This window comes from Thalassophryne amazonica, chromosome 15 (genome assembly GCF_902500255.1).
Source record: "Thalassophryne amazonica chromosome 15, fThaAma1.1, whole genome shotgun sequence".
In the NCBI taxonomy this organism is placed as follows: Eukaryota; Metazoa; Chordata; class Actinopteri; order Batrachoidiformes; family Batrachoididae; genus Thalassophryne; species Thalassophryne amazonica.
In genome coordinates, this window is record NC_047117.1 from 259,434 (window position 1) to 287,337 (window position 27,904).

Genomic DNA, 27,904 nt, shown 5'->3' on the forward strand with positions numbered 1-27,904 from the left:
ACATCGTCATGATGATACCGTCATCACAGAGGAATGATTATAACCATCTTTGTGACATCATGATTATAATCATTGTGGCATCCTGATGGTTGTTCCAGACATTATCCTGCCATGTAGTACCACCGTTTGTGACATGACCTCTCAGTACTTACGTCTTGCAGGTCAGCACTGACGGGGTCGTCACAGGGCCTGGCAGGAAAAAACAACAAAAATCACTAAATATTTATTCACACACTTCGTTATCTTTGTTATGTTCAGACGAAGAGTTTACTTTTTTCAAAGCTCACAAACACTTGACAAATGGGGTCTTACGCGGTCTCTGACTGCTTCTCGGAGAAGACGCGGATGCAGAAGTCTCCATTGATGTGCGGCTCAAAGGTGGACGGGACGATCAGGTACTCGCCAGGCGGCAGCTTGAAGCGAGTGCTGACCTCACGCAGGTTGATGAAGGTTTCTGACCTTGCCTTCTGGCCGTGGCTCAAGAAGAAGTTCTTGTCCAAATGGACCTCCCTCTGGCCGTGAAACTGATGGCAGAAAACAGCCAATCAGAAGCAGCTATGGAGCCCACCGTGCTGGAGGTAAATGGTTTTGTCAGACAGTAGCGAGCTCATCTCGTGTTAAAAGTTTGAAGTGTATCAATTTATGCAGTTTATAGATGTTACAGAAAACCAGACCTCAGAAAAACAAGCTTATGTCGTGTCATAAAAGTAAGGAAAATATCAAAATATTCATACATAAAACCACAGCTAGCTTTCTAGTGTTCAGCCTCTGTAGCAATATGCTAACTGCTTTAGCACTCTTGCTACATCCAAATGACGTCTTTATTGTCACAGGTTTAAACTGAAGATATGCATTTTTTGTTTTCTCAACGTCAGCATGGAGAATCTGCAAGAGCAACTATGCTAATGCTAAACATCTCCTAAAAGGTAATAAATTGCTGCAGACACATGCTGACGACGGACCAACTCAGGATCACATCTTCAAACTGTCAGAAAGCTGCTGATACCCCTCTGCAGAAGGCTAGAGTTTGTCAGCAAGCTAAAGCTAACTGTGCTTGTGTTATATGGAGTCGGGGGGGGGGGGGTCCCCCAACCTGGTCAGCATGCAAACCGGGAAGGAAGGGGGGGGTGGCACCTGCGGCACGTGATAAATGCCTCTGCTGCAGGCACCTCCCAGATTCAAGCATTTTGATGTATTTTTGTTACGAATGTCACAAAGTCTAAACGAGCTGTCAAACTGAAGTGACGTTTACGGCAGCAGAATTTGTGGAAAAACAAAATCCACTCAGGATTGTGGAACTTTAAGAGTTTGATATAAAAATTCAAACGTGAAAATATAAAAGGATCTGGAAACTGATTTTGCACCATAAGACCCCTTTAATAATGATGATCTTACTGGATGAAGAGGTTATTGATTATTTTCTTTTTCAAATCTCCAATCATTCCAATTTAAACTTAAATCATTTTTATCATTTAGTCAAACTTCTGAACTGCAGTTGCTCCTGTGACACGACGTCTTCAGCGGCTCATCCAAAATTAAAAATTTAAACATGTTTTTTTGTGTTTCATCACATCAGAGTGTGAAATATTTGCAAATAATAAAAAATGTAGCTCCTCGATTTTGAACTGAATCTTCACACATCACTCCAGGCTGTTCCACTGAGAACAGATTTTAAAATGTTCCTCATTATGAATGAATGAATCTGGTTTCATGGTTGAGTTGGACTTGCCGTGCGTGTGTGCCAGGGTCACAGCCAATGTTCTGAGCCCATCTCCAGGGTTTAGTTCCTCCTCTCCTGGCTAATTTTTCTCATTTCTCTGAATGTTTCCCGGGTTCTTCACTCAACTCGCCTCCCTGATGCTTTCATTATGATACAACTCTTCTTTGTCTGTTTCCACTGGCTTTACTTCCTGTCCATAGGCTTCTGCTCACTTCCTATGTTGATTAACGCATTATTTACAGACCACAGTTCCTCTCTCCAGAACCAGACTGTCTGGTTTCCATATGTGCTTTCTCCTATTCTTCCTCTATGTTTGAACGCCAGTTGCCGACCGCCGCTGCCTTCTTGGTTTCTTGACGTTCGCCCGGCCTTTCCTGATTGTCTACTTGTATGACTGATAACTGTGTGCCTGTTTTTCTGGATTCACCGAGTGCTCCTGTCAGACTGCCTTCCAGTGCACAAACCTCCACCTGTTCTGGACTATCCAGGCAGCCAGTTCTTAGATGGACTCTGCTGTGTTTTGGCTGCTTCAGTTCCATCTGCTGTTAACTGAACTTTTCACTGTCATCATGACGATGTCACTGTCAGGGTTCTCAGACAAACCAGACCCGTTTTAGCCGGGACAGGTTTACCTGCTGCTTTACCACTTTCACTCAGTTGAGTTCCACCAACAGTTTTAAAACTAGACTTCGAACTCCTTTTTCTCAGCGGTCAGTAAGTTTTATCTCCCCACTTGGATTTTGTCTGTTTTTGTCATTTCCTTTTCATTATTCTTTTTTAATTAGTGTTTTATTGAATTTTAATTTGGGAAGTACTTTGTATATTTTCTGCAAAAATAAAGACTGAAGTTTTTACATGTTGACCTTTGACCTGTAACTTCAGGTGTCTTGGTTCCAGCGCTCACCTGTTGTGGAACCTAGAAGACAAAACAGCAGTGTGAGGAGATTTGAAAGCAGACCTCTGACCTCTGACCTTGACCCTGATTCGGTCTCACCTCGTAGATGGCGTAGCCGATGGTGTTCATGTCCTCGCCTTGTTTACGCAGCTTCCTGCGGTTCTTCTGGATCAGACCAATCACGAGGCTGCAGCCTTCCTCACCATCATCAGGGTCATCATCCTCCTCGTCCAGCTTGATGACAAACTGAGGATTCATCCAAAATGTGTCTGCAGGACAAAGACCAGCAGGTGGTCAGACCAGGAACTCCAGTTCCCCACCACAAGTCCAGGCAGCCTCTACTGTAGGACTGTGAGTGAAGAAGGTACTAACAGGGATGATTCCTGCAGCCTCCGGCAGTGGAACCTCTCCTCCAGCTCCCGTCAAACTTGCTGACGCTCCAGTGTTTGATGGAGTCATCGATGATGGCGTCGGGGGTCAGAGTGCACACCTCGATACGAGAGTAGTGTTGCAGGAACTCGTTGAAGGACATCCTGTGCACATACAACAGAAAAAGAACTGTGACGACCTCCTGACCTCTGACAATAACCCCAACCTGAACCTGCTCAGACAGAATGTCTGAAAATAACTTTGCCTACCAGAACTCCCCGTCCTCTGCATTGGCATGTGGACACTCTCCATCCATGTAGTTCCACTCAGATGACCTGAAGACAGAATTATCAGATGAGAAGCAGCACAGTGACTTTCAGATCTGACACAGTGACTCTGCTCAAAGCGTCCCCAACACCCCCCTCAAAGCGCCACCAACACTCCCCTCAAAGCGACACCAACACCCCCCTCAAAGCGACACCAACACTCCCCTCAAAGCGCCACCAACACTCCCCTCAAAGCGCCAACCAACACTCCCCTCAAAGCGCCAACCAACACTCCCCTCAAAGCGCCAACCAACACTCCCCTCAAAGCGCCAACCAACACTCCCCTCAAAGCGCCACCAACACTCCCCTCAAAGCGACACCAACACCCCCCTCAAAGCGACACCAACACCCCCCTCAAAGCGCCACCAACACCCCCCTCAAAGCGCCACCAACACTCCCCTCAAAGCGCCACCAACACTCCCCTCAAAGCGCCACCAACACTCCCCTCAAAGCGCCAACCAACACTCCCCTCAAAGCGCCAACCAACACTCCCCTCAAAGCGCCACCAACACTCCCCTCAAAGCGCCACCAACACCCCCCTCAAAGCGCCACCAACACTACGCTCAAAGCTCCACCAACACCCCCCTCAGAGCGCCACCACACCCCCCTCAAAGCGCCACCAACACTCCCCTCAAAGCGCCACCAACACTCCCCTCAAAGCGCCAACCAACACTCCCCTCAAAGCGCCAACCAACACTCCCCTCAAAGCGCCACCACACCCCCCTCAAAGCGCCACCAACACCCCCCTCAAAGCGCCACCAACACTCCCCTCAAAGCGCCACCAACACTCCCCTCAAAGCGCCAACCAACACTCCCCTCAAAGCGCCAACCAACACTCCCCTCAAAGCGCCACCAACACCCCCCTCAAAGCGCCACCAACACTACGCTCAAAGCGCCACCAACACTACGCTCAAAGCGCCACCAACACTACGCTCAAAGCGCCACCAACACTCCCCTCAAAGCACCACCAACACTACGCTCTAAATATCCTGATTACTCTGTCAGTAATGACTTTAAATGCACTAACTAATCTTGCTTTTGCTCTTTACCTCCACATCATGTTGCCGTAGAGAAATTTCTCCTGTTTGTTCTGGTCTCATCTTGTTATCTCATCTCACGATCTCTTTTGGTGCAGCTCAGTGTGTAAAAGCAGAAAATGAACACCACACAGAATACGACAGCACGAGCAGCAGGGCCGGCGCAGGGTCCGTGTCGCAAACCGAACGGTCCACCCCTAAAACTCATCCCACCTTTCTTCACTGCGAATGCGTCATTTCGGACCACAGCAGCTCGTCTGAGTCTGACTCTCTGAGTCTGACTCTCTTCACCCAAAGAAATGAAATGGATTAATGGGATTATTAATCATCAAATGACAAAGTAAAACCTCTGAAATCATTCTAAAGTCAGTTTTAAGCAGAGATGAGGTGATAATCTGTGAACCGCGGCTAATAATACATGCGTACTGAAGGCAGGGTGGACCGATTGTTAGGAGGGACCGTTCGGTTGGGGACACCAGCACAGGGCTGGCGCGGGGAGTGAACCACAGAGCTACAAAATCATGAGGATTTTCACTGATGCGAGACTCTGAATAAACTGTGGTGCCTCTGCCTGTCATATGTTAACTGACATGCTAACATGCTACTGACGGGTATCCTTACCCATCACTCCAGGCTCCGGTCCACTCCACCTGACCCCATGGGTTTCTCATCCTCACCAGCTTCTCCTTACGGCCTCGATAGTTAACCTGCAAAGAAACGGCCCAGGATCAAATCGCTGCATCACTGTTTGATACTTTATCATAAGGAAGAGGAGCTACCTCCACGGCACCAGTCAGTGAGTAGGCGTGGCCTTTCACCAGCTTCTGTCGCGTAACCGCCTCAGAGTCTGCAGCACTTGTAATCTACAGCAAGACAAAGAGACATACCAATATCAGCCCAGAGTCCAAGATATGTAATCTTTATAATAGTGAATTTTACTGACTGGTTTCTTTTTTCAGACTGAACAATAATGCTGACACAAATACAAGACGGCCCCGACACCAAGGCGTCCCCGACACCAAGGCGGCCCCGACTCCAAGTCATGTTGTTGGAAAAATACTTTCTGAAGACTACACTTTTTTTTAAAGAAAATGTTTTCATTAAAAAAAAAACACAAAACATTGGGACAGAAAAAAGAGCCAGACTGCACAAAGTCTGGGAGTAGGCACACAACCAGAGCACAGAACTGACCCAGGTCCAGGTATTTGGGCCATACGGTATTTCAGTGAAACACCTCGTCAGCCCACAAAAAGCACGCTGAAAAGTCCCAAATCCAGATTCTACGAGGTCTATTAGAAAAGTATCCGACCTTATTATTTTTTTCAAAAACCATATGGATTTGAATCACGTGTGATTACATCAGACATGCTTGAACCCTCGTGGGCATGCGAGAGTTTTTTCACGCCTGTCGGTTACGTCATTCGCCTGTGGGCAGTCTTTGAGTGAGGAGTCGTCCACCCGCTCGTCGATTTTTTTCATTGTTTAGGAATGGCTCAGAGACTGTTGCTTTGTTTGATCAAAATTTTTTCAAAACTGTAAGGCACAACTGAGTGGACACCATTCAATAAATTCAGCTGGTTTTCGGTAAAAATTTTAACGGCTGATGAGAGATTTTGGTCTGGTAGTGTCGCTTTAAGGACGGTCCACGGCGCCTGACGGCGATCTGCGCTTCGAGGCGGCAGCGTCTCGCCGTTTCAAGTTGAAAACTTCCACATTTCAGGCTCTGTTGACGCAGTAAGTCGTCAGAGAACAGAGAACTTTCAGAAGAAGTCGGCATGAGGAGTTTATTCGGACATTCCATTGTTAACGGTCATTTTGTAATGAAAGAACGTGCGGGCAAAGTCGCATGTCGGGCTGGACCCGACCGCGGGGGGTCGCGGCAGGAAAAACACCTCCGTTGGAAATCTTAACGGGCAAGTTGGAACATGCCCAAGCTGTTAAACAATTTCTCAGTTACTCACTTGTTGAAAGCCATTAAAAGCCGCCTGAATTCTACAAATGGTTTTCAACACGGAGGTGTTTTTCCTGTCGCGGCGCACACAGATTTGCCGAGTCGTCACGGAAACGACTCGGCGAATTTGCGCGTACGTCTTTCATTAAAAAAATGTCCTTAAACAGTGGAATGTCCGCATAAATTCCTCATGCCGGCCTCTTCTGAATCTTCTCTGTTCTCTCACGATGTCCTGGGTGAATTAAGCCTTAAATTAGGATGTTTTCAGCTCGAAACAGGCCGACGACAGCGCCTGGAAGCGCTGCAGGACGTCCCGCTCCGTGGGAAGTCCTTACACCGACAGAAACACCCCATAATCTCTCATCAGCCGTTAAACTTTTCACAGAAAACCATCTTAATTTCTCGAATAGTGTCCACTCGGATATTCCTCACAGGTCCAGAAAAATTTTGATAAAGCAACGCGCACCGTCTCGAGCAGCGTGTGAAACAAAGGAATTCAGCCGAGAGGGCGGGACCACATCTCACTCAAGGCCTGCCCACAGGGAAATGACGTCACCGACACGCGTGAAAAAACTCACGCATGCGCACGAGGGTTCAAGCATGATTGGTGTAATCGCATGTCATTCAAATCCATATAGTTAAAAAAATAAATAAAAGGGTCGGTTTATTATCTAAGAGACCTCGTATGCTCATATCAGAGTCAACGTCTGGTTCATCCTTTTTGGTATAGGTCTCAAACCGATTCCAGAAAGGGCCAAGAAGGTGCAGGTTTTCTTTGGAACCGCCCCCTCCACCAGGTGATTTCACTGATTAACATCACTTTGAGCAGGTGGAATCAGTTAATCAGTGAAGTCACCTGGTGGAGGGGGCAGTTGAAAAGAAAACCTGCACCCTCTCGGCCCTTTCTGGATTCAGTTTGAGACCTCTGCTTTTTGGGTTTGTTGGCTGTGATTGAGAGTAGGTTGAGCCTCACAGCAATCAGCTGTTGGCCATATTTACTGAAAGTTAAGTCTAAATCAGATGTGGGCAGAGCATTGGCATAGAGAACATTGGCATGTGATTAAACATGTGAAGTAAAGCATCCATCAAACGCACGTCGATGGAGCAGCCCAGCAGCGCTCCCGCCTCCAGGGCCTTCTTAATGATCTGGAAGAGGTTTGATGGTGCCCGCTGGAGGTCGTAGTTTTCTGCAATCCCTCCGGTGAAATCCTCAAAGCCCTCAGTGGTGGAACCGCCGGACAATGCCTCATAGCAGCCGTTCACTCTGAAAACACACACACACGCAAACACACCAGGACAATCACTGAAAAAGCTGTTCACCGGAGTTTGAAGCTCCGCCCACTCCATGATGATGCTCATTTATAAACATGTATAAAGATTAGCGAGAAATGATGTAAAAAATGTAAGCAGAAAAGGTTGTCGAGTTGCGTCTCACTTGGCGTAGGCCTTCTCCAGCAGAGCGCTCCAGAATTCTCGACCCTCTGCCGAGTGCACAAACATCAACTCTCCATCTTTAACGGGCAGCCGGTCGTCGATCACCACGTCCACCCACTCGCCAAACTGCCAAAACTGAAGCCCAGCGAAACATAGATTCACTGTCTCACTATCAGCAACACAGGTTTCATTTCAAACACTTTAACTTTAGATTTAGCTTTATGCTGATGACACCCTGTTATATATCATAAAAGGCATCAAAGGTGACAGTCAACTCAACATTTATAACCATGGACGTCAGAAACATTTGTAATGTGTGTGTGTGTGTGTGTGTGTCGGGGGGGGGGGGGGGTCCTGGTGTCATAGCACAGAGCGAGACGCAAGCCGAAGTGTCCAGGCAGTGTTTACAGTCAGAGTGTGTCAGCTCTGTAATACGCTGATTGAGTGTGGAAGGTGGGGCTCTGTTAACTAACAGATGGCACCTGTTAGTCTGAGGAAGGTGTGACGTCAACCATGCAAGGGCACTCCCAGTAATCCCAAAATGATTCTCCAGCCTATCAAGTAAAATATGATGATCCACGGTATCAAACGCAGCACTGAGATCTAACAGCAACAGAACCATAGTGGTGTCCGAATCCATTGTAAGCAGAAGATCATTCACCACTTTAGTGAGTGCCGTCTCTGTGGAATGATATTTTGTAAAAGCAGCTCCATCTAGCGACCTGGACTAGAAACTGTAAAGTGTGGATTAAATTAAACAGAGTGGCAGAGGAAGCAAAAGTTATGATGATAAAAGAGCTTTGGGATCTGGATAATTTTAAGTGATTGTTCCTTTAGGAGAAAAACGTTAAACAGTTTGTTGCTTATTGCTTGTTTCTGAGTGGTCTTTTCATCTTTTTTCTTCATCTTTTGTTATGGGACAAATCTTGAGAAATTCTATATCATGTTTAGGTTGATATAGTAAAGTCAGACTTTACTTAACTGCATTTTTTGGACGGTGAATTACATTTCTTTTATGGTGTCAACTGAGTCTTCACAATTTACTTCTGCACAGGAGCTCAATTTAAAAACATTGAAAATAAAATTGATCCGGACTGGGTTTTTGTTTCCTTAAAAATAGAAATCATCATCGTAATTATTTAACCGAGGAACAATTTAAGCACTATTCCTTCACAATTGGGGCATTCTCTGTTATACATTTTAACAGCAGAAGCCTTTATATGATTTTTTTTCAAAAATTCAGGACTGTTTAAAAATGACAAATATTTTTTCGGTTATTGCAGTTATTGAGACGTGGTTAAAAGATGAGTATGTTGACTAGGGCTATGATTTGTTTTGCTAGAAGTAGGGTGAATAAACGGGGTGGTTGTGTGACTCTTTATGTCAGTTTTGTGGAGAAATTGACTGAAATGTACGACTCAAATAAAAACAATAAGCTCTTATTTGTTGTATAGAGTTTAACATTGATTTTCTAAATCCCAATGGCAATATACATATAGCGGAATTTTTAGATTCTGTGTTCTCTATGGGACTATATATAGCGATAACACACCCAACCAGGATTACCACGAACACATCGACACTCATTGACAATATATTAAATGTTATTGTTGGGAATTTAACAGGTAGATTACTTATTAGTGACATCAGTGATCACTTGCCAGTTTTTGTTGTTTACAATTCCTTAGTTGATAAAGTTGATCATACTGACACTCCAAATTTCAAAAGCAAAATGACTGAGGAATGGCATGACATCTATATTGAAGACATTGACCAATCATAGGAAGCAGAGTTGTAGTCTTACACACCTCTCTGCAGCTTCTCTCCCCCTGCCATCCCCTCATTACCCCATCCCCGTAGAGACGGTGCCTGCTCCCAGACCACCAATAACCAGCAAAAATCTATTTAAGCATAAAAATTCAAAAAGAAAAAATAATATAGCACCTTCAACTGCACCACAGACTAAAACAGTTAAATGTGGTCTATTAAACATTAGGTCTCTCTCTTCTAAGTCCCTGTTGGTAAATGATATAATAATTGATCAACATATTGATTTATTCTGCCTTACAGAAACCTGGTTACAGCAGGATGAATATGTTAGTTTAAATGAGTCAACACCCCCGAGTCACACTAACTGTCAGAATGCTCGTAGCACGGGCCGGGGCGGAGGATTAGCAGCAATCTTCCATTCCAGCTTATTAATTAATCAAAAACCCAGACAGAGCTTTAATTCATTTGAAAGCTTGACTCTTAGTCTTGTCCATCCAAATTGGAAGTCCCCAAAACCAGTTTTATTTGTTATTATCTATCGTCCACCTGGTCGTTACTGTGAGTTTCTCTGTGAATTTTCAGACCTTTTGTCTGACTTAGTGCTTAGCTCAGATAAGATAATTATAGTGGGCGATTTTAACATCCACACAGATGCTGAGAATGACAGCCTCAACACTGCATTTAATCTATTATTAGACTCTATTGGCTTTGCTCAAAAAGTAAATGAGTCCACCCACCACTTTAATCATATCTTAGATCTTGTTCTGACTTATGGTATGGAAATAGAAGACTTAACAGTATTCCCTGAAACTCCCTTCTGTCTGATCATTTCTTAATAACATTTACATTTACTGTGATGGACTACCCAGCAGTGGGGAATAAGTTTCATTACACTAGAAGTCTTTCAGAAAGCGCTGTAACTAGGTTTAAGGATATGATTCCTTCTTTATGTTCTCTAATGCCATATACCAACACAGTGCAGAGTAGCTACCTAAACTCTGTAAGTGAGATAGAGTATCTCGTCAATAGTTTTACATCCTCATTGAAGACAACTTTGGATGCTGTAGCTCCTCTAAAAAAGAGAGCTTTAAATCAGAAGTGCCTGACTCCGTGGTATAACTCACAAACTCGTAGCTTAAAGCAGATAACCAGTAAGTTGGAGAGGAAATGGTGTCTCACTAATTTAGAAGATCTTCACTTAGCCTGGAAAAAGAGTCTGTTGCTCTATAAAAAAAGCCCTCCGTAAAGCTAGGACATCTTTCTACTCATCACTAATTGAAGAAAATAAGAACAACCCCAGGTTTCTTTTCAGCACTGTAGCCAGGCTGACAAAGAGTCAGAGCTCTATTGAGCTGAGTATTCCATTAACTTTAACTAGTAATGACTTCATGACTTTCTTTGCTAACAAAATTTTAACTATTAGAGAAAAAATTACTCATAACCATCCCAAAGACGTATCGTTATCTTTGGCTGCTTTCAGTGATGCCGGTATTTGGTTAGACTCTTCTCTCCGATTGTTCTGTCTGAGTTATTTTCATTAGTTACTTCATCCAAACCATCAACATGTTTATTAGACCCCATTCCTGCCAGGCTGCTCAAGGAAGCCCTACCATTATTTAATGCTTCGATCTTAAATATGATCAATCTATCTTTGTTAGTTGGCTATGTACCACAGGCTTTTAAGGTGGCAGTAATTAAACCATTACTTAAAAAGCCATCACTTGACCCAGCTATCTTAGCTAATTATAGGCCAATCTCTAACCTTCCTTTTCTCTCAAAAATTCTTGAAAGGGTAGTTGTAAAACAGCTAACTGATCATCTGCAGAGGAATGGTCTATTTGAAGAGTTTCAGTCAGGTTTTAGAATTCATCATAGTACAGAAACAGCATTAGTGAAGGTTACAAATGATCTTCTTATGGCCTCGGACAGTGGACTCATCTCTGTGCTTGTTCTGTTAGACCTCAGTGCTGCTTTTGATACTGTTGACCATAAAATTTTATTACAGAGATTAGAGCATGCCATAGGTATTAAAGGCACTGCGCTGCGGTGGTTTGAATCATATTTGTCTAATAGATTACAATTTGTTCATGTAAATGGGGAATCGTCTTCACAGACTAAAGTTAATTATGGAGTTCCACAAGGTTCTGTGCTAGGACCAATTTTATTCACTTTATACATGCTTCCCTTAGGCAGTATTATTAGACGGTATTGCTTAAATTTTCATTGTTACGCAGATGATACCCAGCTTTATCTATCCATGAAGCCAGAGGACACACACCAATTAGCTAAACTGCAGGATTGTCTTACAGACATAAAGACATGGATGACCTCTAATTTCCTGCTTTTAAACTCAGATAAAACTGAAGTTATTGTACTTGGCCCCACAAATCTTAGAAACATGGTGTCTAACCAGATCCTTACTCTGGATGGCATTACCCTGACCTCTAGTAATACTGTGAGAAATCTTGGAGTCATTTTTGATCAGGATATGTCATTCAAAGCGCATATTAAACAAATATGTAGGACTGTTTTTTTGCATTTACGCAATATCTCTAAAATCAGAAAGGTCTTGTCTCAGAGTGATGCTGAAAAACTAATTCATGCATTTATTTCCTCTAGGCTGGACTATTGTAATTCATTATTATCAGGTTGTCCTAAAAGTTCCCTAAAAAGCCTTCAGTTAATTCAAAATGCTGCAGCTAGAGTACTGACGGGGACTAGAAGGAGAGAGCATATCTCACCCATATTGGCCTCTCTTCATTGGCTTCCTGTTAATTCTAGAATAGAATTTAAAATTCTTCTTCTTACTTATAAGGTTTTGAATAATCAGGTCCCATCTTATCTTAGGGACCTCGTAGTACCATATCACCCCAATAGAGCGCTTCGCTCTCAGACTGCAGGCTTACTTGTAGTTCCTAGGGTTTTTAAGAGTAGAATGGGAGGCAGAGCCTTCAGCTTTCAGGCTCCTCTCCTGTGGAACCAGCTCCCAATTCAGATCAGGGAGACAGACACCCTCTCTACTTTTAAGATTAGGCTTAAAACTTTCCTTTTTGCTAAAGCTTATAGTTAGGGCTGGATCAGGTGACCCTGAACCATCCCTTAGTTATGCTGCTATAGACTTAGACTGCTGGGGGGTTCCCATGATGCACTGTTTCTTTCTCTTTTTGCTCTGTATGCACCACTCTGCATTTAATCATTAGTGATCGATCTCTGCTCTAATTGATTGTGTCATTAAACCTTTAATTTATATCGGTGACTTGTCATTAACGACTGGGAGATTTCCCTCCTAAATGAAAATAGCTAAAGTGATACCACTGTTTAAATCTGGTGATAAACACATTTTTTTTTTTCAAACTACAGGCCAATATCACTGCTACCTCAAGTTTCAAAAATTCTGGAAAAGGTATTTACAAAAATGTTAAATGATTTTACATCTAAATATCATATACTAAATAAGCAGCAATATGGATTTAGAAAAAAAAAATCATACTACTTCACTGGCAGTAACTGATTTTGTGGAACATATTATAAATGCAACTGAAGACAAGCAATATACTGTTAGATAATATCTGTGCCAATTCCTTATTTTATGTTAGTGATCAAGTATTTGCTTCTGAAATGTGGTTTAGAGTTAAGTTTCACTTTCATCACCCTTGTGCAAGTTTCAGACACAGGAAGAGCTCCCCCCATTGGTCAGAGTCAGTAACATTAGAAATGTGAGAATAAACCACATCCACTATAAATGCCCACATTGGATAGAAAGTGTTGTATGACCTTTCAAATGATGGACACTGTCCATGAGGGTCCCAGGCCTGGTTGCTAACGTGACCTTTAATAAACTCAAAATGAGGAAAATAATGGTTTGGTTCTTGGTAAGGGGCAGTAAATTACAAAAAGAGCCGGGAGAAATTACAATAGAGTAGGGTTTTTTTTCCGACTTACAGAAAGCATTTGATACCATAGATCAAGGGAGGCCAATCAGTTTTTGCAAAGGGCCAAATGACAAACAGAAAATATTGTGGAGGGCCGGGCCAAAAGGCTAAACTCAAGTCTGCACAATAATAATGTTATTTCTGTATAAAAAGCAGTAAATACTGATGTTTTGACAAACTGATGCTCTGATTAGAAATTTTTAGTATAGCGGTGCTGTTGAGAACTATCACCGCATGCAGCGCTTCCACTTGGGGTCCTATCAGACCTTGTGTCCAGAAGCCCAAAGACAAAAATGAAAATCTTTTAGTTCTGTTTCTGGTCGGATTCTGTGGTGAATTGTTGATTAGTTAAACTTATTTATTTAAAATGTTTGTGTTTCATTGACACACTGTATGGTACAAATGTGCAATAAACTTATTTGAAAGAAAAAAGAATGTACAAAAAGACAATTTAAAATGTGAGAGATTCCAGGCTTTTTTTTTTTTAACACATTTCCGCTGCATAATTTTCAATTTGAAAAGTTTGAATTCCCAAGTCCCAATATCACCAGGCTGGGAGCATTCAATCACTTCAGAGTGTGAAAATCTCACCTTGTTCTGCAGAGGTCTTGAAATGAGAAGCAGGTTTGACTTATGGTTTTGATTTATAAATCAAATTATTCTGGATAGAATAACTACATTAATGTAAACTCTTAAAATGTACAAAGTGGATATATAACACATATATGTTAATTTTAAAATAATGCACTCCTTATTCTGAAGATCTGAACATTAACACAGACGTGCCCAAAGGCATTATGGGTAAACTTAGCCTCCGCTCATACTGATTGGTTGACTAATTCATTCTATTTAAAAACTAACAAGTGAATCAATGTAACGTGTGTTGGTGTTTACAAATAAATGTGCTTTTGTAAAATATGTCATTTTTTCATTTGTGTAAAAAAAGCATTTGCAAAGCCAAAAAGTCTGTTAAATTGTGATTCAGGCTGTGTGATATAACCGGTGTCAAAATGCATAAAACACTGCCATCTACTGGCGCCCGGTTATATCACAGTGCTGTTGACCGCAGGATTTACAAATTAATTGTAGGTTTCCAAAACCTGAGAGACCCCACATGTGGAGATAAAAAAAAAAAAAAAAAAACATAGATCTGACAGGTTTAGTTGTACAGTGTGTGTGGAAACCGTCTCTGGTGGAGTGGGAGTGCTAACGGACAGAGGTCACAGTGTGACTGAGGCTTTACTGATCAGTTTACTCAGCTCTCATCGTTTGATGTCACCTTCAGGGTCCAGAGGAGACAGACTTCCTGACTGGGAGCTGGCGTGAAGCGTTGATACTCGTTTGAAACGCACTGCTGTGTTTGCTCTGCGGAGCGAGCAAACACAGACTAGTGTAGTGTCAGTCAGCTCCACTGGAGTGTTTTTGAGGTCACACACACACACACACACACACACACCAGCGCCACCGCCACATCTCACCTGAAAGTGAAAAATCCCAGCGTAGTCATCACCAAAGCCCTGGTCCGTCGGAACGACTCGGGCCATCACATACTCGTTCAGTGTCAGTGATGCGATGGCGGCCAACAGCCAGCAGTCACCTGCACAAAGTTTCGTCTTTATTTATTTATTTATTTTTATTTTTGGGTGAAAAAAATTTCAGGTTTAAAAAAAGCACAAGGATTGATGTTCTTGAAGACAAAGTTAAAATGTCTCTTTATACAAGAACTTTCTCCCTACTGCCACCTGCTGCTTTAAAGAGTATTACTTCTCTCTCACACACACACACACACACACACACACACACACACACACACACACACACACACACACACACACACACACACACACACACACACACACACACACAGGTCTTGGGTTCTAACAGGACATGATCTCCATGGTGACAGCTGGAAGTGATCCATAGTGGAAATGTTGAGCGTGTGACTCACACTCTCACGTGCGCCACGAGCTCAGGCAGTGGACGCTCTTGTTTTGACCGAACAACTGTCCAGTTTCTGGGGATTCTGTGTCAGTACGCGCCCGCAGCCCACGTGCTTGATGAATTCCTGCGCAAAACATAGTTCCAATACTTGTGATATATTCCTGTGAGATATTGAGTATACGAGGGCTGTCCGTAAAGTATAGGTCCTTTTTATTTTTTTCAAAAACTATATGGATTTCATTCATATGTTTTTACGTCAGACATGCTTGAACCCTCGTGCGCATGCGTGAGTTTTTCCACGCCTGTCGGTGACGTCATTCGCCTGTGAGCACTCCTTGTGGGAGGAGTCTTCCAGCCCCTCGTCAGAATTCCTTTGTCTGAGAAGTTGCTGAGAGACTGGCGCTTTGTTTGATCAAAATTTTTTCTAAACCTGTGAGACACATCGAAGTGGACACGGTTCGAAAAATTAAGTTGGTTTTCAGTGAAAATTTTAACGGCTGATGAGAGATTTTGAGGTGATTCTGTCACTTTAAGGACTTCCCACGGTGCAAGACGTCGTGCAGCGCTCTCAGGCGGCGACATCAGCCTGTTTCAAGCTGAAAACCTCCACATTTCAGGCTCTATTGATCCAGGACGTCGTGAGAGAACAGAGAAGTTTCAGAAGAAGTCGGTTTCAGCATTTTATCCGGATATTCCACTGTTAAAGGAGATTTTTTTAATGAAAGACGTGCGGACGGGTCCGCGCGTCGGGACGCAGCCAACGCGGTGCGGCGGCACAGGAAAAACACCTCCGTGTTGATAACCATTTGTAAAATCCAGACGGCTTTTGATGGCTTTCAGTGGAGTGAGTATATGAGAAATTGTTTATCAGCTGGAGATGTTCCAACTTGTCCTTAAGGCTTCCAACAGAGGTGTTTTTCTGTGGTGGAGCGTCGCGGCGGCTGCGAGCCGACGCTGCAATCCGCCCGCACGTCTTTCATTAAAAAAAATCTCCTTTAACAGTGGAATATCCGGATAAAATGCTGAAACCGACTTCTTCTGAAACTTCTCTGTTCTCTCACGACGTCCTGGATCAATAGAGCCTGAAATGTGGAGGTTTTCAGCTTGAACAGGCTGACGACGCTGCCTGAGAGCGCTGCGCGACGTCTCGCACCGTGAAAAGTCCTTAAAGCGAAAGAATCACCTCAAAATCTCTCATCAGCTGTTAAAATTTTCACTGAAAACCAGCTTAATTTTTCGAACCGTGTCCACTTCGATGTGTCTCACAGGTTTAGAAAAAATTCTGATCAAACAAAGCGCCAGTCTCTCAGCAACTTCTCAGACAAAGGAATTCTGACGAGGGGCTGGACGACTCCTCCCACAAGGAGTGCTCACAGGCGAATGACGTCACCGACAGGCGTGTAAAAACTCACGCATGCGCACGAGGGTTCAAGCTTGTCTGACGTAAAAACATATGAATGAAATCCATATAGTTTTTGAAAAAAATAAAAAGGACCTATACTTTATGGACAGACCTCGTATCTCATCTAAATCACTTCTACAATTTACTAATAAAATTATGAAGATAACTGAAGTTTTAAGAGTGGCCGTAATAAATGTTAAAGTTTATGACCAACTTCACCTGTTATTGTTCAGCACATTGTAAACACTGACACGATGGAGTTTGATGCTGAAGAGTTCAGAACGATCCGATCGGAATGTTCTGATGACCGTTTACAGTTGGAGATGAAAGAGTTGGGTGTTAACTTGGTGTTAAAGTCAGAACAAGAAGCGGCACTTAAACAGATCAATGTGGGACAAACATTCTGGGTGTTGTCGGTCCAACCAGAGCGACACACTGAGCAGGATGTGTGAGACACAACAGAGGGGGCGGGGCCACAGCAGTCTGAGTCACCACACGCACGCGGCGTGTGTCTCCTGTTAATCCAGCTGACAGTAACCAGCGTGCTGCTTCTTGTTCTTACATGTTTACTGCTGCAGCCAATCAGAGCTCAGCTGCTCTGAGTTATGAGCCGTGAGAATGTTCTTCTGTAAACAAGCCGAGAAAATGTCTCCCCTGTTACTCTGAGCCTGAAACACGCCGCACATACCCCAGATCCTCTCTGCCTGCATTCAGCCTTTAGGGTCAGAGCGCTGCAGCGGAAACATGAATCAGACACAATATCAGAACCAAAAGCTCCACCCGACTCCTCGTTGTTTCCACATCCCACAATGCCACAGCTGCAGTCTGTCTGAATGTGGTTATGAGGCCGTGGGGACAGAGTCCTAGAAACAGGAGCAACTCCAGCTGTCAATCACTGTCAGCCTCCAATAAGCCACACCCACACAAACACGTGTCAGGACACACAGCTGTCTGTCCACGTCTCTCTGCGCCACCTTCAAGCCGCCGTTTGGCGTTCGTGTCCGTTTCTCTTCGAGTTGGCACTCAGCGCTCTGTGGGGACTCTGTGGACTGCCACAGTCACAGGGTCCGTTCTGCTTTGGGTCCACTCCACCCCTCACAGGAGAATCGATGCAGAGCCGATCTGAACGGCCGCAGCTGAATCATCAGACCGGAACACTGATTATGACCTCATTCAGGTTTAGGGCATAAAAAAAAAAAGAAAAAAAAAAAAAACACGCTGCTTCCACAACAGCGTACCGCCCACGTACACACCGGACTCATCACCTTCCCCGCTGGTGGGAGTGGTCTCTTCCAGGACAGCAACACCCCCATGTAGAGGTCATGAGGGGTCGCTGCTCGGTCTGATGACGATCAAGATGACAGAGACCTGAGTTGTGATTGGCTGGTGTGATCCATCATGGAACAAGACGGATGAGTCCTACTGAGAGACCATCGTCCACTCGCTGCTTGGAGACCAAGCTCTTATTAAGACATGCAGAGACAGACCTGCTCCCTACGTTTGCGCCGACCCTCCTACAATACAGATGTTTTACCTGCAAATATGGACGAGCGTTTCACACGCTGGTCACAGGGGCTCTGACTGGACACTGGAAGGTTTCAGAAAAAAATGTACTAAAAATTTTTAGTACATTTTTTTCTGAAATCAGAAAAAGACAGCAACTTCAGGAAAGCTAGAATTTGCAAAAACAGGACTTTTTTTTTTTTTAGATACCACTATGATTAAAAACATCAGGCTTTTAGAGGAGGAGGAAACAGGATCCTTCTCGATTCATGTAAAGGAAACGCTCCAAAGAAACAGATATCCAGAAATCTCTGAATACAACATAGCTGGGAAAAAGAAGCTGATAACTGGAGTGTGGATCCACCATCATCTCTGGCCTGGACAGAGGTCATCAGGGAGACTTACATAATGGAGACTTTTCAGTAAGACTCACTGTTGATACATGTTAGAAGTATTAGAAGAAATGTGACCTTCCCCTGAATCAGAGAACAAACTCTATCATCACTGGAGTTACTTTCTCTTATCTGATTGGTGTATGTTTTCTTTTGGACGTAATGCGCCGTTGTCTGTCCTAGCTGCTCTGAATGTTTGTTAGAAGTGGGTCCGTATGTTCTGTTTTTATTTTCTTTAAAAAAGAAAACCCTATAAAAACTATTTAAAAGAAAAAAAAAGATGACAGAAACCACCTCAACCGACTGAAGACCTGCGGGAGACTTGGGACCGATGTGTCGGCGCGTTGCAACACCATCAAAACACCAAAGGACAGACAATGTTTAGAAGACTGGCTACAAATATCACCACGCTGGCAGCACCTGACTCCACCCAACCCATAAATGGGTAAAGAGGTGGAGCCTGAGCAAGACTGACGTGACCTGGCCCAAAGTTATCACTCATACCTACGGTGAAGTTGGCACACGAGCTCTGACTAACAGTGTAGATCGCCTGAATTCGGATGATGAAGGCATTATTATGATAAGTGGGTGTGGCTCTGATAGCGGGTGGCTGACTGTACTACAACAATCATATTGCTTCAGTACCCATTTACCACCAAACTATCAATACCTGATAATTAGAGCTTTTTAGAGCATATTGCCCCAACGTGTTCTGATTTGGGTTGTAATTCAAGTTACTGTTATTAACGAGGAAATGACTCTATCTGCACTAACTGAACGTGCAAACACACAGTAATCAAGATGGCGCCATCATAAGGCGGCCTCTACAGCTTTAGCTAGCATTTGTATCGTTGTGAACTCCAGGTTTGACCATGTTTGGAGTTCAATGTGTTGCTCAATGACACTTGGTCACCAGCCGGGATGAAGCCCCAGCCTTTGGTTCACAGACAACCCGTTCTGAACCAGATTCACTCATCGGTTTTACAGCAGAGTAAGTCGTGCTGCTCAGTTACGTCACCACGTGGTAAACAAGTGGTACTGCACTGTACAGGAACTGGACTTTCTGTTGGTCCGTGTGACGACTTCACTTCATAAACGGATTTTCCACAACCCAAGAAAGACTGAGTGGACTTAACCAGCATCAGCACCACAGCTGGCCCCAGCAGTGATGTCACAAAGACAACAAGAAACAAGAAGATGAAAGCCTGAAGTAAAATGAGGTTTTATGAAGTTAAACTATTTTAAAGAAAAAAGATTAAAAACATGCCAAGCTGATGTTGGCAAGATATAAGATAAATAAAAGTCAAAATGGGTTTGTTGCATTTACAGTCAGTGGGTGAAGAATTAACAACAGCCAATAGGACAGGGACCGCCCACAAATCAAATGTTCTCAGGCACCTGAAAGAGCCAGGGACCCCTTAAAGACAGGGGCACTAGAAAGTCCAGCCAACACTAAACTCTGGGGCCCCATTCAGGCCAGGGCCACTTTAAAATCCAGCCAACTCTAAACTCTGGGTCCCCATTCAGGCCGGGGCCACTTTAAAATCAAGCCAACTCTAAACTCTGGGTCCCCATTCAGGCCGGGGCCACTTTAAAATCAAGCCAATTCTAAACTCTGGGTCCCCATTCAGGCCGGGGCCACTTTAAAATCAAGCCAACTCTAAACTCTGGGTCCCCATTCAGGCCGGGGCCACTTTAAAATCAAGCCAACTCTAAACTCTGGGTCCCCATTCAGGCCGAGGCCACTTTAAAATCAAGCCAACTCTAAACTCTGGGTCCCCATTCAGGCCGGGGCCACTTTAAAATCAAGCCAACTCTAAACTCTGGGTCCCCATTCAGGCCGGGCCACTTTAAAATCAAGCCAACTCTAAACTCTGGGTCCCCATTCAGGCCGGGGCCACTTTAAAATCAAGCCAACTCTAAACTCTGGGGCCCCATTCAGGCCGGGGCCACTTTAAAATCCAGCCAACTCTAAACTCTGGGTCCCCATTCAGGCCGGGGCCACTTTAAAATCCAGCCAATTCTAAACTCTGGGTCCCCATTCAGGCCGGGGCCACTTTAAAATCAAGCCAATTCTAAACTCTGGGTCCCCATTCAGGCCGGGGCCACTTTAAAATCAAGCCAAATCTAAACTCGGGGTCCCCATTCAGGCCGGGGCCACTTTAAAATCAAGCCAACTCTAAACTCTGGGTCCCCATTCAGGCCGGGGCCACTTTAAAATCAAGCCAACTCTAAACTCTGGGGCCCCATTCAGGCCGGGGCCACTTTAAAATCAAGCCAACTCTAAACTCTGGGGCCCCATTCAGGCCGGGGCCACTTTAAAATCCAGCCAATTCTAAACTCTGGGTCCCCATTCAGGCCGGGGCCACTTTAAAATCCGGCCAACTCTAAACTCTGGGTCCCCATTCAGGCCGGGGCCACTTTAAAATCAAGCCAACTCTAAACTCTGGGGCCCCATTCAGGCCGGGGCCACTTTAAAATCCAGCCAACTCTAAACTCTGGGGCCCCATTCAGGCCGGGGCCACTTTAAAATCTAGCCAACTCTAAATTCTGGGTCCCCATTCAGGCTGGGGCCACTTTAAAATCCAGCCAACTCTAAACTCTGGGGCCCCATTCAGGCCGGGGCCACTTTAAAATCCAGCCAACTCTAAACTCTGGGTCCCCATTCAGGCCGGGGCCACTTTAAAATCAAGCCAACTCTAAACTCTGGGTCCCCATTCAGGCCGGGGCCACTTTAAAATCAAGCCAACTCTAAACTCTGGGGCCCCATTCAGGCCGGGGCCACTTTAAAATCCAGCCAATTCTAAACTCTGGGTCCCCATTCAGGCCGGGGCCACTTTAAAATCCAGCCAATTCTAAACTCTGGGTCCCCATTCAGGCCGGGGCCACTTTAAAATCAAGCCAATTCTAAACTCTGGGTCCCCATTCAGGCCGGGGCCACTTTAAAATCAAGCCAAATCTAAACTCGGGGTCCCCATTCAGGCCGGGGCCACTTTAAAATCAAGCCAACTCTAAACTCTGGGTCCCCATTCAGGCCGGGGCCACTTTAAAATCAAGCCAACTCTAAACTCTGGGGCCCCATTCAGGCCGGGGCCACTTTAAAATCAAGCCAACTCTAAACTCTGGGGCCCCATTCAGGCCGGGGCCACTTTAAAATCCAGCCAATTCTAAACTCTGGGTCCCCATTCAGGCCGGGGCCACTTTAAAATCCGGCCAACTCTAAACTCTGGGTCCCCATTCAGGCCGGGGCCACTTTAAAATCAAGCCAACTCTAAACTCTGGGGCCCCATTCAGGCCAGGGCCACTTTAAAATCCAGCCAACTCTAAACTCTGGGGCCCCATTCAGGCCGGGGCCACTTTAAAATCCAGCCAACTCTAAATTCTGGGTCCCCATTCAGGCTGGGGCCACTTTAAAATCCAGCCAACTCTAAACTCTGGGGCCCCATTCAATTTTCAGTACATTCAAAACAGATCATGTTTTCTCATTTAAAGTGAAAACTCCCATCATGCTCTGTGCAAATCAAAGGAGCGCAATGACATACTACGTTGCCATGGTGACAGTGAGTGAAACCTCTTTTGATCATCAAAGGGGACACACCCACAGACAGCCACCATCCTGAGGGTATCACCATAGCAACAAGCCGACACACAAATGCAGATCAGACCTCCTCACCGCAGCAGGCAGGAGTCAGTTATTCAGTTTCTGTCAGGTGTGACCTCTGACCCCAAGAACGCGTATGTAAACATGCGTGCACACAGGCTGCCTTACCCAGAGCTCCCTGACAGATGTCAGTCCTGGTGGCTCCGCCCACTATGAACTCAGGTTGTTTCACGAGTTCCTGCAGGGTGACAGAAAAACATTAAGAGCACCAGCTGAGACGATGTGCACTGAGACACAAAAGTATAATACAGATAGTTTATAACATCATACAGACAGCGAGAGTCAGATTCCAACAAGTTAACAACAACTGTGACATCACAGGTAGCAGGCACTAGTGACCTAAGGACTGGATGTCTTTGGTCCCAGGTCTCTGTGGAGGATCTTTGGGTCTTGCTGGAATGACTTTGTGTCCAATGAACGGTTACTTAGTGAGACTCTGATGACGAGGATGACTGACACTGTGAGGGAACATCAGACACCACGTTTAGTCCATGTGGGGAGTTTCTCTGGACACAATCCAGGACACAAAGCTGGAGAAGGTCAAGGACACGTCCCTGTCTCACCTGGCCACAGACACGCCTTGTTTTCACCTGGCTGCAGCACAGAGACAGTTACGGTGCATCCAGAAAGTTTAAACAGTGCTTCACTTGTTCCATATTTTGTTATGTTACAGCCTTATTCCAAAATGGATGAAATGATTTTTTTCCCCTCAAAATTCTACCAACAATACCCCATAATGACAACATGAAAAAAAGTTTGAGATTTTTTCAAATTTATTAAAAGATAAAAAACTAAAAAGTCACATGTACATAAGTATACACAGTCTTCTCCATGAAGCTCTAAGTTGAGCTCAGGTGCCTCCTGTTTCCACTGATCATCCTTGAGATGTTTCTACAGCTTAACTGGAGTCCACCCAGGGTCAATTCAGTTGGTTGGACATGATTTGTAAAGACACACACCTGTCTACATATAAAGTCCCACAGTTGACAGTCAGAGCGCAAACCAAGCATGAAGTCAAAGGAATTGTCTGTAGACCTCAGAGACAGGATTGTCTGGAGGCACAAATCTGGGGAAGGATATGGTAGAGTGGTAGAGTGTCCAGACAGAAGCCACTCCTTAGTAAAAGGCACATGGCAGCCCACCTGGAGTTTGACAAAAGACACCTGAAGGACTCTCAGACCAGGAGAAACAAAATTCTCTGGTCTGATGAGACAAAGATTGAACTCTTTGGCATCATGTTTGGAGGAAACCAGACACCATCCCTACAGTGAAGCATGGTGGTGGCAACATCATGTTCCAGAAGACTTGAGGCTGTAATTGCTGCCAAGGGTGCATCAACAAAGTATTTGGCAGTATTAGGGGAGGTGATGGTCTAGTGGTTAAGGTGTTGGGCTTGAGACCAGAGGATCCTCGGTTCAAATCCCAGCCTGACTGGAAAATCACTAAGGGCCCCTGGGCAAGGTCCTTAATTCCCTAGTTACTGCCGGTGTGTAGTGGGCGCCTTGTATGGCAGCAGCCTCACATCGGTGTGTGAGTGTGTCTGTGTGAATGTGAGGCATCATTGTAAAGGGCTTTTAGTGTCTGACACAGATGGGAAAGCACTATATAAATGCAGTCATTTATTTACCATTCATGGTGGGCTAGACCCCAATGTTTTTTCAGTTGCATTTGATAGAGTAGGGCCTATCAACAAATATAGATATTTGTTGATAACATTGAAATCTGGTTGGGGTCTTGATGGTGCAGAGGGTTATGGGCCTTTAAATACAGCCAATTTCACAAAATGACCAGACTTTGAGCGCCCCCTATATTCAGCACCATCGATTCCCCAAAGTAATATGTATGTAAGATGAAAGAGTTTGTCTCCATAAGTCATCTGATAGTTAAACTAGCTCGGGGACTTGATGGTGCTGAATGTTACACCACTTGAAAGATGGGAATTTAATGAAATATCAGTTTTTGCCTATTTTTGTCTTGAACTTTGATGACCCTTAGCAAGGTCACCGTTTGTTTCTTGGTAGGTTCCATCTCTGAGCCATGTTTCGTTGAAATCCGAGTTGGCTTGAATCACAGCCCACCTGATCCTTAAAAAAAAAAAAAACGGCTCTTAAATCCAAATGGCCACAAAACCTGTAATCTGGATCAGATCCAGATCAATCTTTGTCAGTCAATAAAGGATGCCATCCTACACAACGCTCTCAAATATGAAATACATTCCATCTTTTTTGACAGAGTTATCAATTTTTGGAAATTCATTTAATGTTAAAGGATAGGGATTTTTCCAATGTACCAAGATTTTTCCTGACTTTGACCTTGAAAACTGAATCAATTCTTGCCCATCAGGATAAGAATATTCAATAAAAATTTCATGACATTATATGAAAAATTGTGGGTTCCAAGCTGTTCACAAACAAACAAACAGGGGCAAAAACACAACAAGGCTGTAACATAACAAAATGTGGGAAAAGTGAAGCGCTATGAATACTTTCTGGATGCACGGTACGTTGGAGAGGAGGGATGGTCTGGTTATCTGCCTTGGTAGTTGCCATCCAGGACCTGAGGAGGTTTGGTAGTGTGGTGGTTGTATGCAGAACCAGCATATGCTCTCAGACCGGACACAGACGTGGCGTCTCCTGGCAGTGATGGGTCGGTATTTGGTAAATAAAACAAAAGGCTGCCGGAACTTGTAATCGCCAAGAAAACATTCAAAGAACCAGCTGATAAGGTCAAAACATGATCAAACCAACCTCTGTAATCACCTGGAACATGTTCTACAGTGTGTGTGTGTGTGTGTTTGCTATGCACAGCCACAGTAATGAAGCAATTGACACCAAACTTGTTATGGTGACTGGGAGCACCAAGGGGGAGGTCACTGGGTCCCTTAGGTTGAAAGTGTACATATGCAAACAAACACACACACACACACACACACCCCGACCCGCTCACTGGAGACCTTATTTTCACGGTTCACGTGGTACTCAGCTCAGGTAGTATGAATCACACTTTAATTACTACGTAGTAGCGACTGCCTAGCGTGCACTTTATTTATAATCTGAATGGGCCGGCGCGCCGCGTGCCAGTTAAGGCACGTGTTTTTAAAGTTTAAATGTACCTGCTGTGTGTCAGAGCGTTGCAGTGATATAACCCGCTGTCACCTTTTATCATCAGTCACTTGAGTCTTATGAATTGTTCACACAAATTGTTCTCTGAAAATTAATGATGACAACATCCACACAATGCAACACAACGTACTACACCTGAACTAAAGGGACATGAAATATACAATGACACGGATAAACCTAGGGGGACCAAATGGTCCTGTTTTCCCAGGACATGTCTGTTTTCACGTCCTGTCCAGGCTGTCCTGTTTTTTGTTTTTTTTTTAGAAAGTAATGAAAATGTCATATTTTCATCTCTGAGTAAACTTTGAGTATCATTTGAGTATCTTGTTGCCGGGCTGAGTGTCCTTGTTTTTGGGAATCAAATTATACTCACCCTAATTAAAATTCTTCTCCATTAACCCATGCGTAGGACAAGTAACTCAGCGAGTTTATCTATAGTACGTTCAGACAGTACTTCCTGTACTATGGGTACAGCATTTTTCGATAGTAATCTTTGCCCTGGTATTTACTGCGGGTATAGGGTATTTTTCTGTAGCACTTAGGGGAGGTGATGGTCTAGTGGTTAAGCGTTGGGCTTGAGACCAGAAGATCCTCAGTTCGAATCCCAGCCTGACTGGAAAATCACTAAGGGCCCTTGGGCAAGGTCCTTAATCCCGTAGTTGCTCCCAGTGTGTAAGTGAGCACCTTCTATGCCAGCAGCCTGACATCGGGGTGAATGTGAGGCATTATTGTAAAGCACTTTGAGCGTCTGATGCAGATGGAAAAGCGCACAGTCCATTTACCATTTATGCTCCAGTATGTCCTGTACTAAGGACAAAGTATTTATCTACAGCATCTTTGTACAAGTATTTTCATGGATACCATGGATGTTGTATTTTCTTTTGCGTCATTGTAGTATTTTATGTATTATTGTAGAATCAGAGGTATATTTGTAGTATTTTCTATACCATCTTTGTACAAGTATTTTCTGTAGAGTGGATGCTGTACTTCCTAAAGTATCACTGGAGTATTTTATGTATTATTGTAGTATTTTCTATAGCATTTGGCAATGTTATAATATTGTAGTATTTTTCATAGATAGCATTTAGGTCACATTTTCTACAGTACCTGTGTAGAATTTTAAAAAAACATATGTTTGTAGTATTTTCTATAATATCTTTGTAGAATTTTCACAGTACATTTGGAGTATTTTCTATAGTATCTTTGTCATACATTTAACTGAACCTCTGGAGTATTTCCTATGGTACGTTTATAGTATTTTCTACAGTGTCTTTGTAGTATTTTAACAGTACATTTGAACTGTTTCCTACAGTACATATAGTATTTTAATCACATTTTTAACAGCACTGTTGGAATATTTCCTATACATAGCATGTTTGTAGTATTTTCTACAGTATCTGGTGCATTTTTAACACTGCATCTGAGTATTTCACACAGTATGTTTGCAGTACTCCCTACAGTATGGTCACAGTACTCCCTACAGCATGTTCATAGTATTCCCTGCAGTATATTTGCAGTACTCCCTACAGTATATTTGCAGTACTCCCTACAGCATGTTCGTAGTATTCCCTACAGTATGTTTGCAGTACTCCCTACAGTATGTTTACAGTACTCACTGCAGTATGTTTGCAGTATTCCCTACAGTATGTCTGCAGTACTCCCTACAGTATGTCTGCAGTACTCCCTACAGTATGTTTGCAGTACTCCCTACAGTATGTTTGCAGTACTCCCTACAGTATGTTAGGAGTACTCCAAACAGTATTCCCTACAGTATGTTTGCAGTACTCCCTACAGTATGTTTGCGGTATTCCCTACAGTATGTTTGCGGTATTCCCTACAGTATGTCTGCAGTACTCCCTACAGTATGTTTGCAGTATTCCCTACAGTATGTTTGCAGTACTCCCTACAGTATGTTTGCAGTATTCCCTACAGTATGTTTGCAGTATTCCCTACAGTATGTTTGCAGTACTCCCTACAGTATATCTGCAGTATTCCCTACAGTATATCCGCGGTATTCCCTACAGTATGTTTGCGGTATTCCCTACAGTATGTTTGCAGTACTCCCTACAGTATATCTGCAGTACTCCCTACAGTATGTTTGCAGTACTCCCTACAGTATGTTTGCAATATTCAAGACAGTATATCTGCGATACTCCCTACAGTATGTTTGCGGTACTCCCTACAGTATGTCTGCGGTACTCCCTACAGTATGTCTGCGGTACTCCCTACAGTATGTCTGCGGTACTCCCTACAGTATGTCTGCGGTACTCCCTACAGTATATCTGAGGTACTCCCTACAGTATATCTGCGGTACTCCCTACAGTATATCTGCGGTACTCCCTACAGTATATCTGCGGTACTCTCTACAGTATGTTTGCAGTACTCCCTACAGTATGTTTGCAGTACTCCCTACAGTATGTTTGCAATATTCAAGACAGTATATCTGCGA

General features: G+C 43.9%; 1 protein-coding gene across 2 annotated transcripts in view; it reads right to left on the minus strand.

The window, feature by feature from the left end:
* Positions 1–27,904, minus strand: part of LOC117526951 (calpain-2 catalytic subunit-like) — an 81,556-nt gene that overhangs the window by 27,756 nt on the left and 25,896 nt on the right. For both annotated transcript variants that reach the window (XM_034189077.1, XM_034189076.1), the window contains 12 exons: positions 22,442–22,511; positions 14,913–15,031; positions 7,734–7,867; positions 7,394–7,562; positions 5,127–5,210; positions 4,969–5,054; positions 3,254–3,319; positions 2,988–3,148; positions 2,715–2,884; positions 2,625–2,636; positions 313–524; positions 153–189 (listed from right to left, as the gene is read on the minus strand). In XM_034189077.1, coding sequence (XP_034044968.1) covers positions 153–189; positions 313–524; positions 2,625–2,636; positions 2,715–2,884; positions 2,988–3,148; positions 3,254–3,319; positions 4,969–5,054; positions 5,127–5,210; positions 7,394–7,562; positions 7,734–7,867; positions 14,913–15,031; positions 22,442–22,511 — 1,320 coding nt within the window. The remainder of the gene's footprint in view (positions 1–152; positions 190–312; positions 525–2,624; positions 2,637–2,714; positions 2,885–2,987; positions 3,149–3,253; positions 3,320–4,968; positions 5,055–5,126; positions 5,211–7,393; positions 7,563–7,733; positions 7,868–14,912; positions 15,032–22,441; positions 22,512–27,904) is intronic.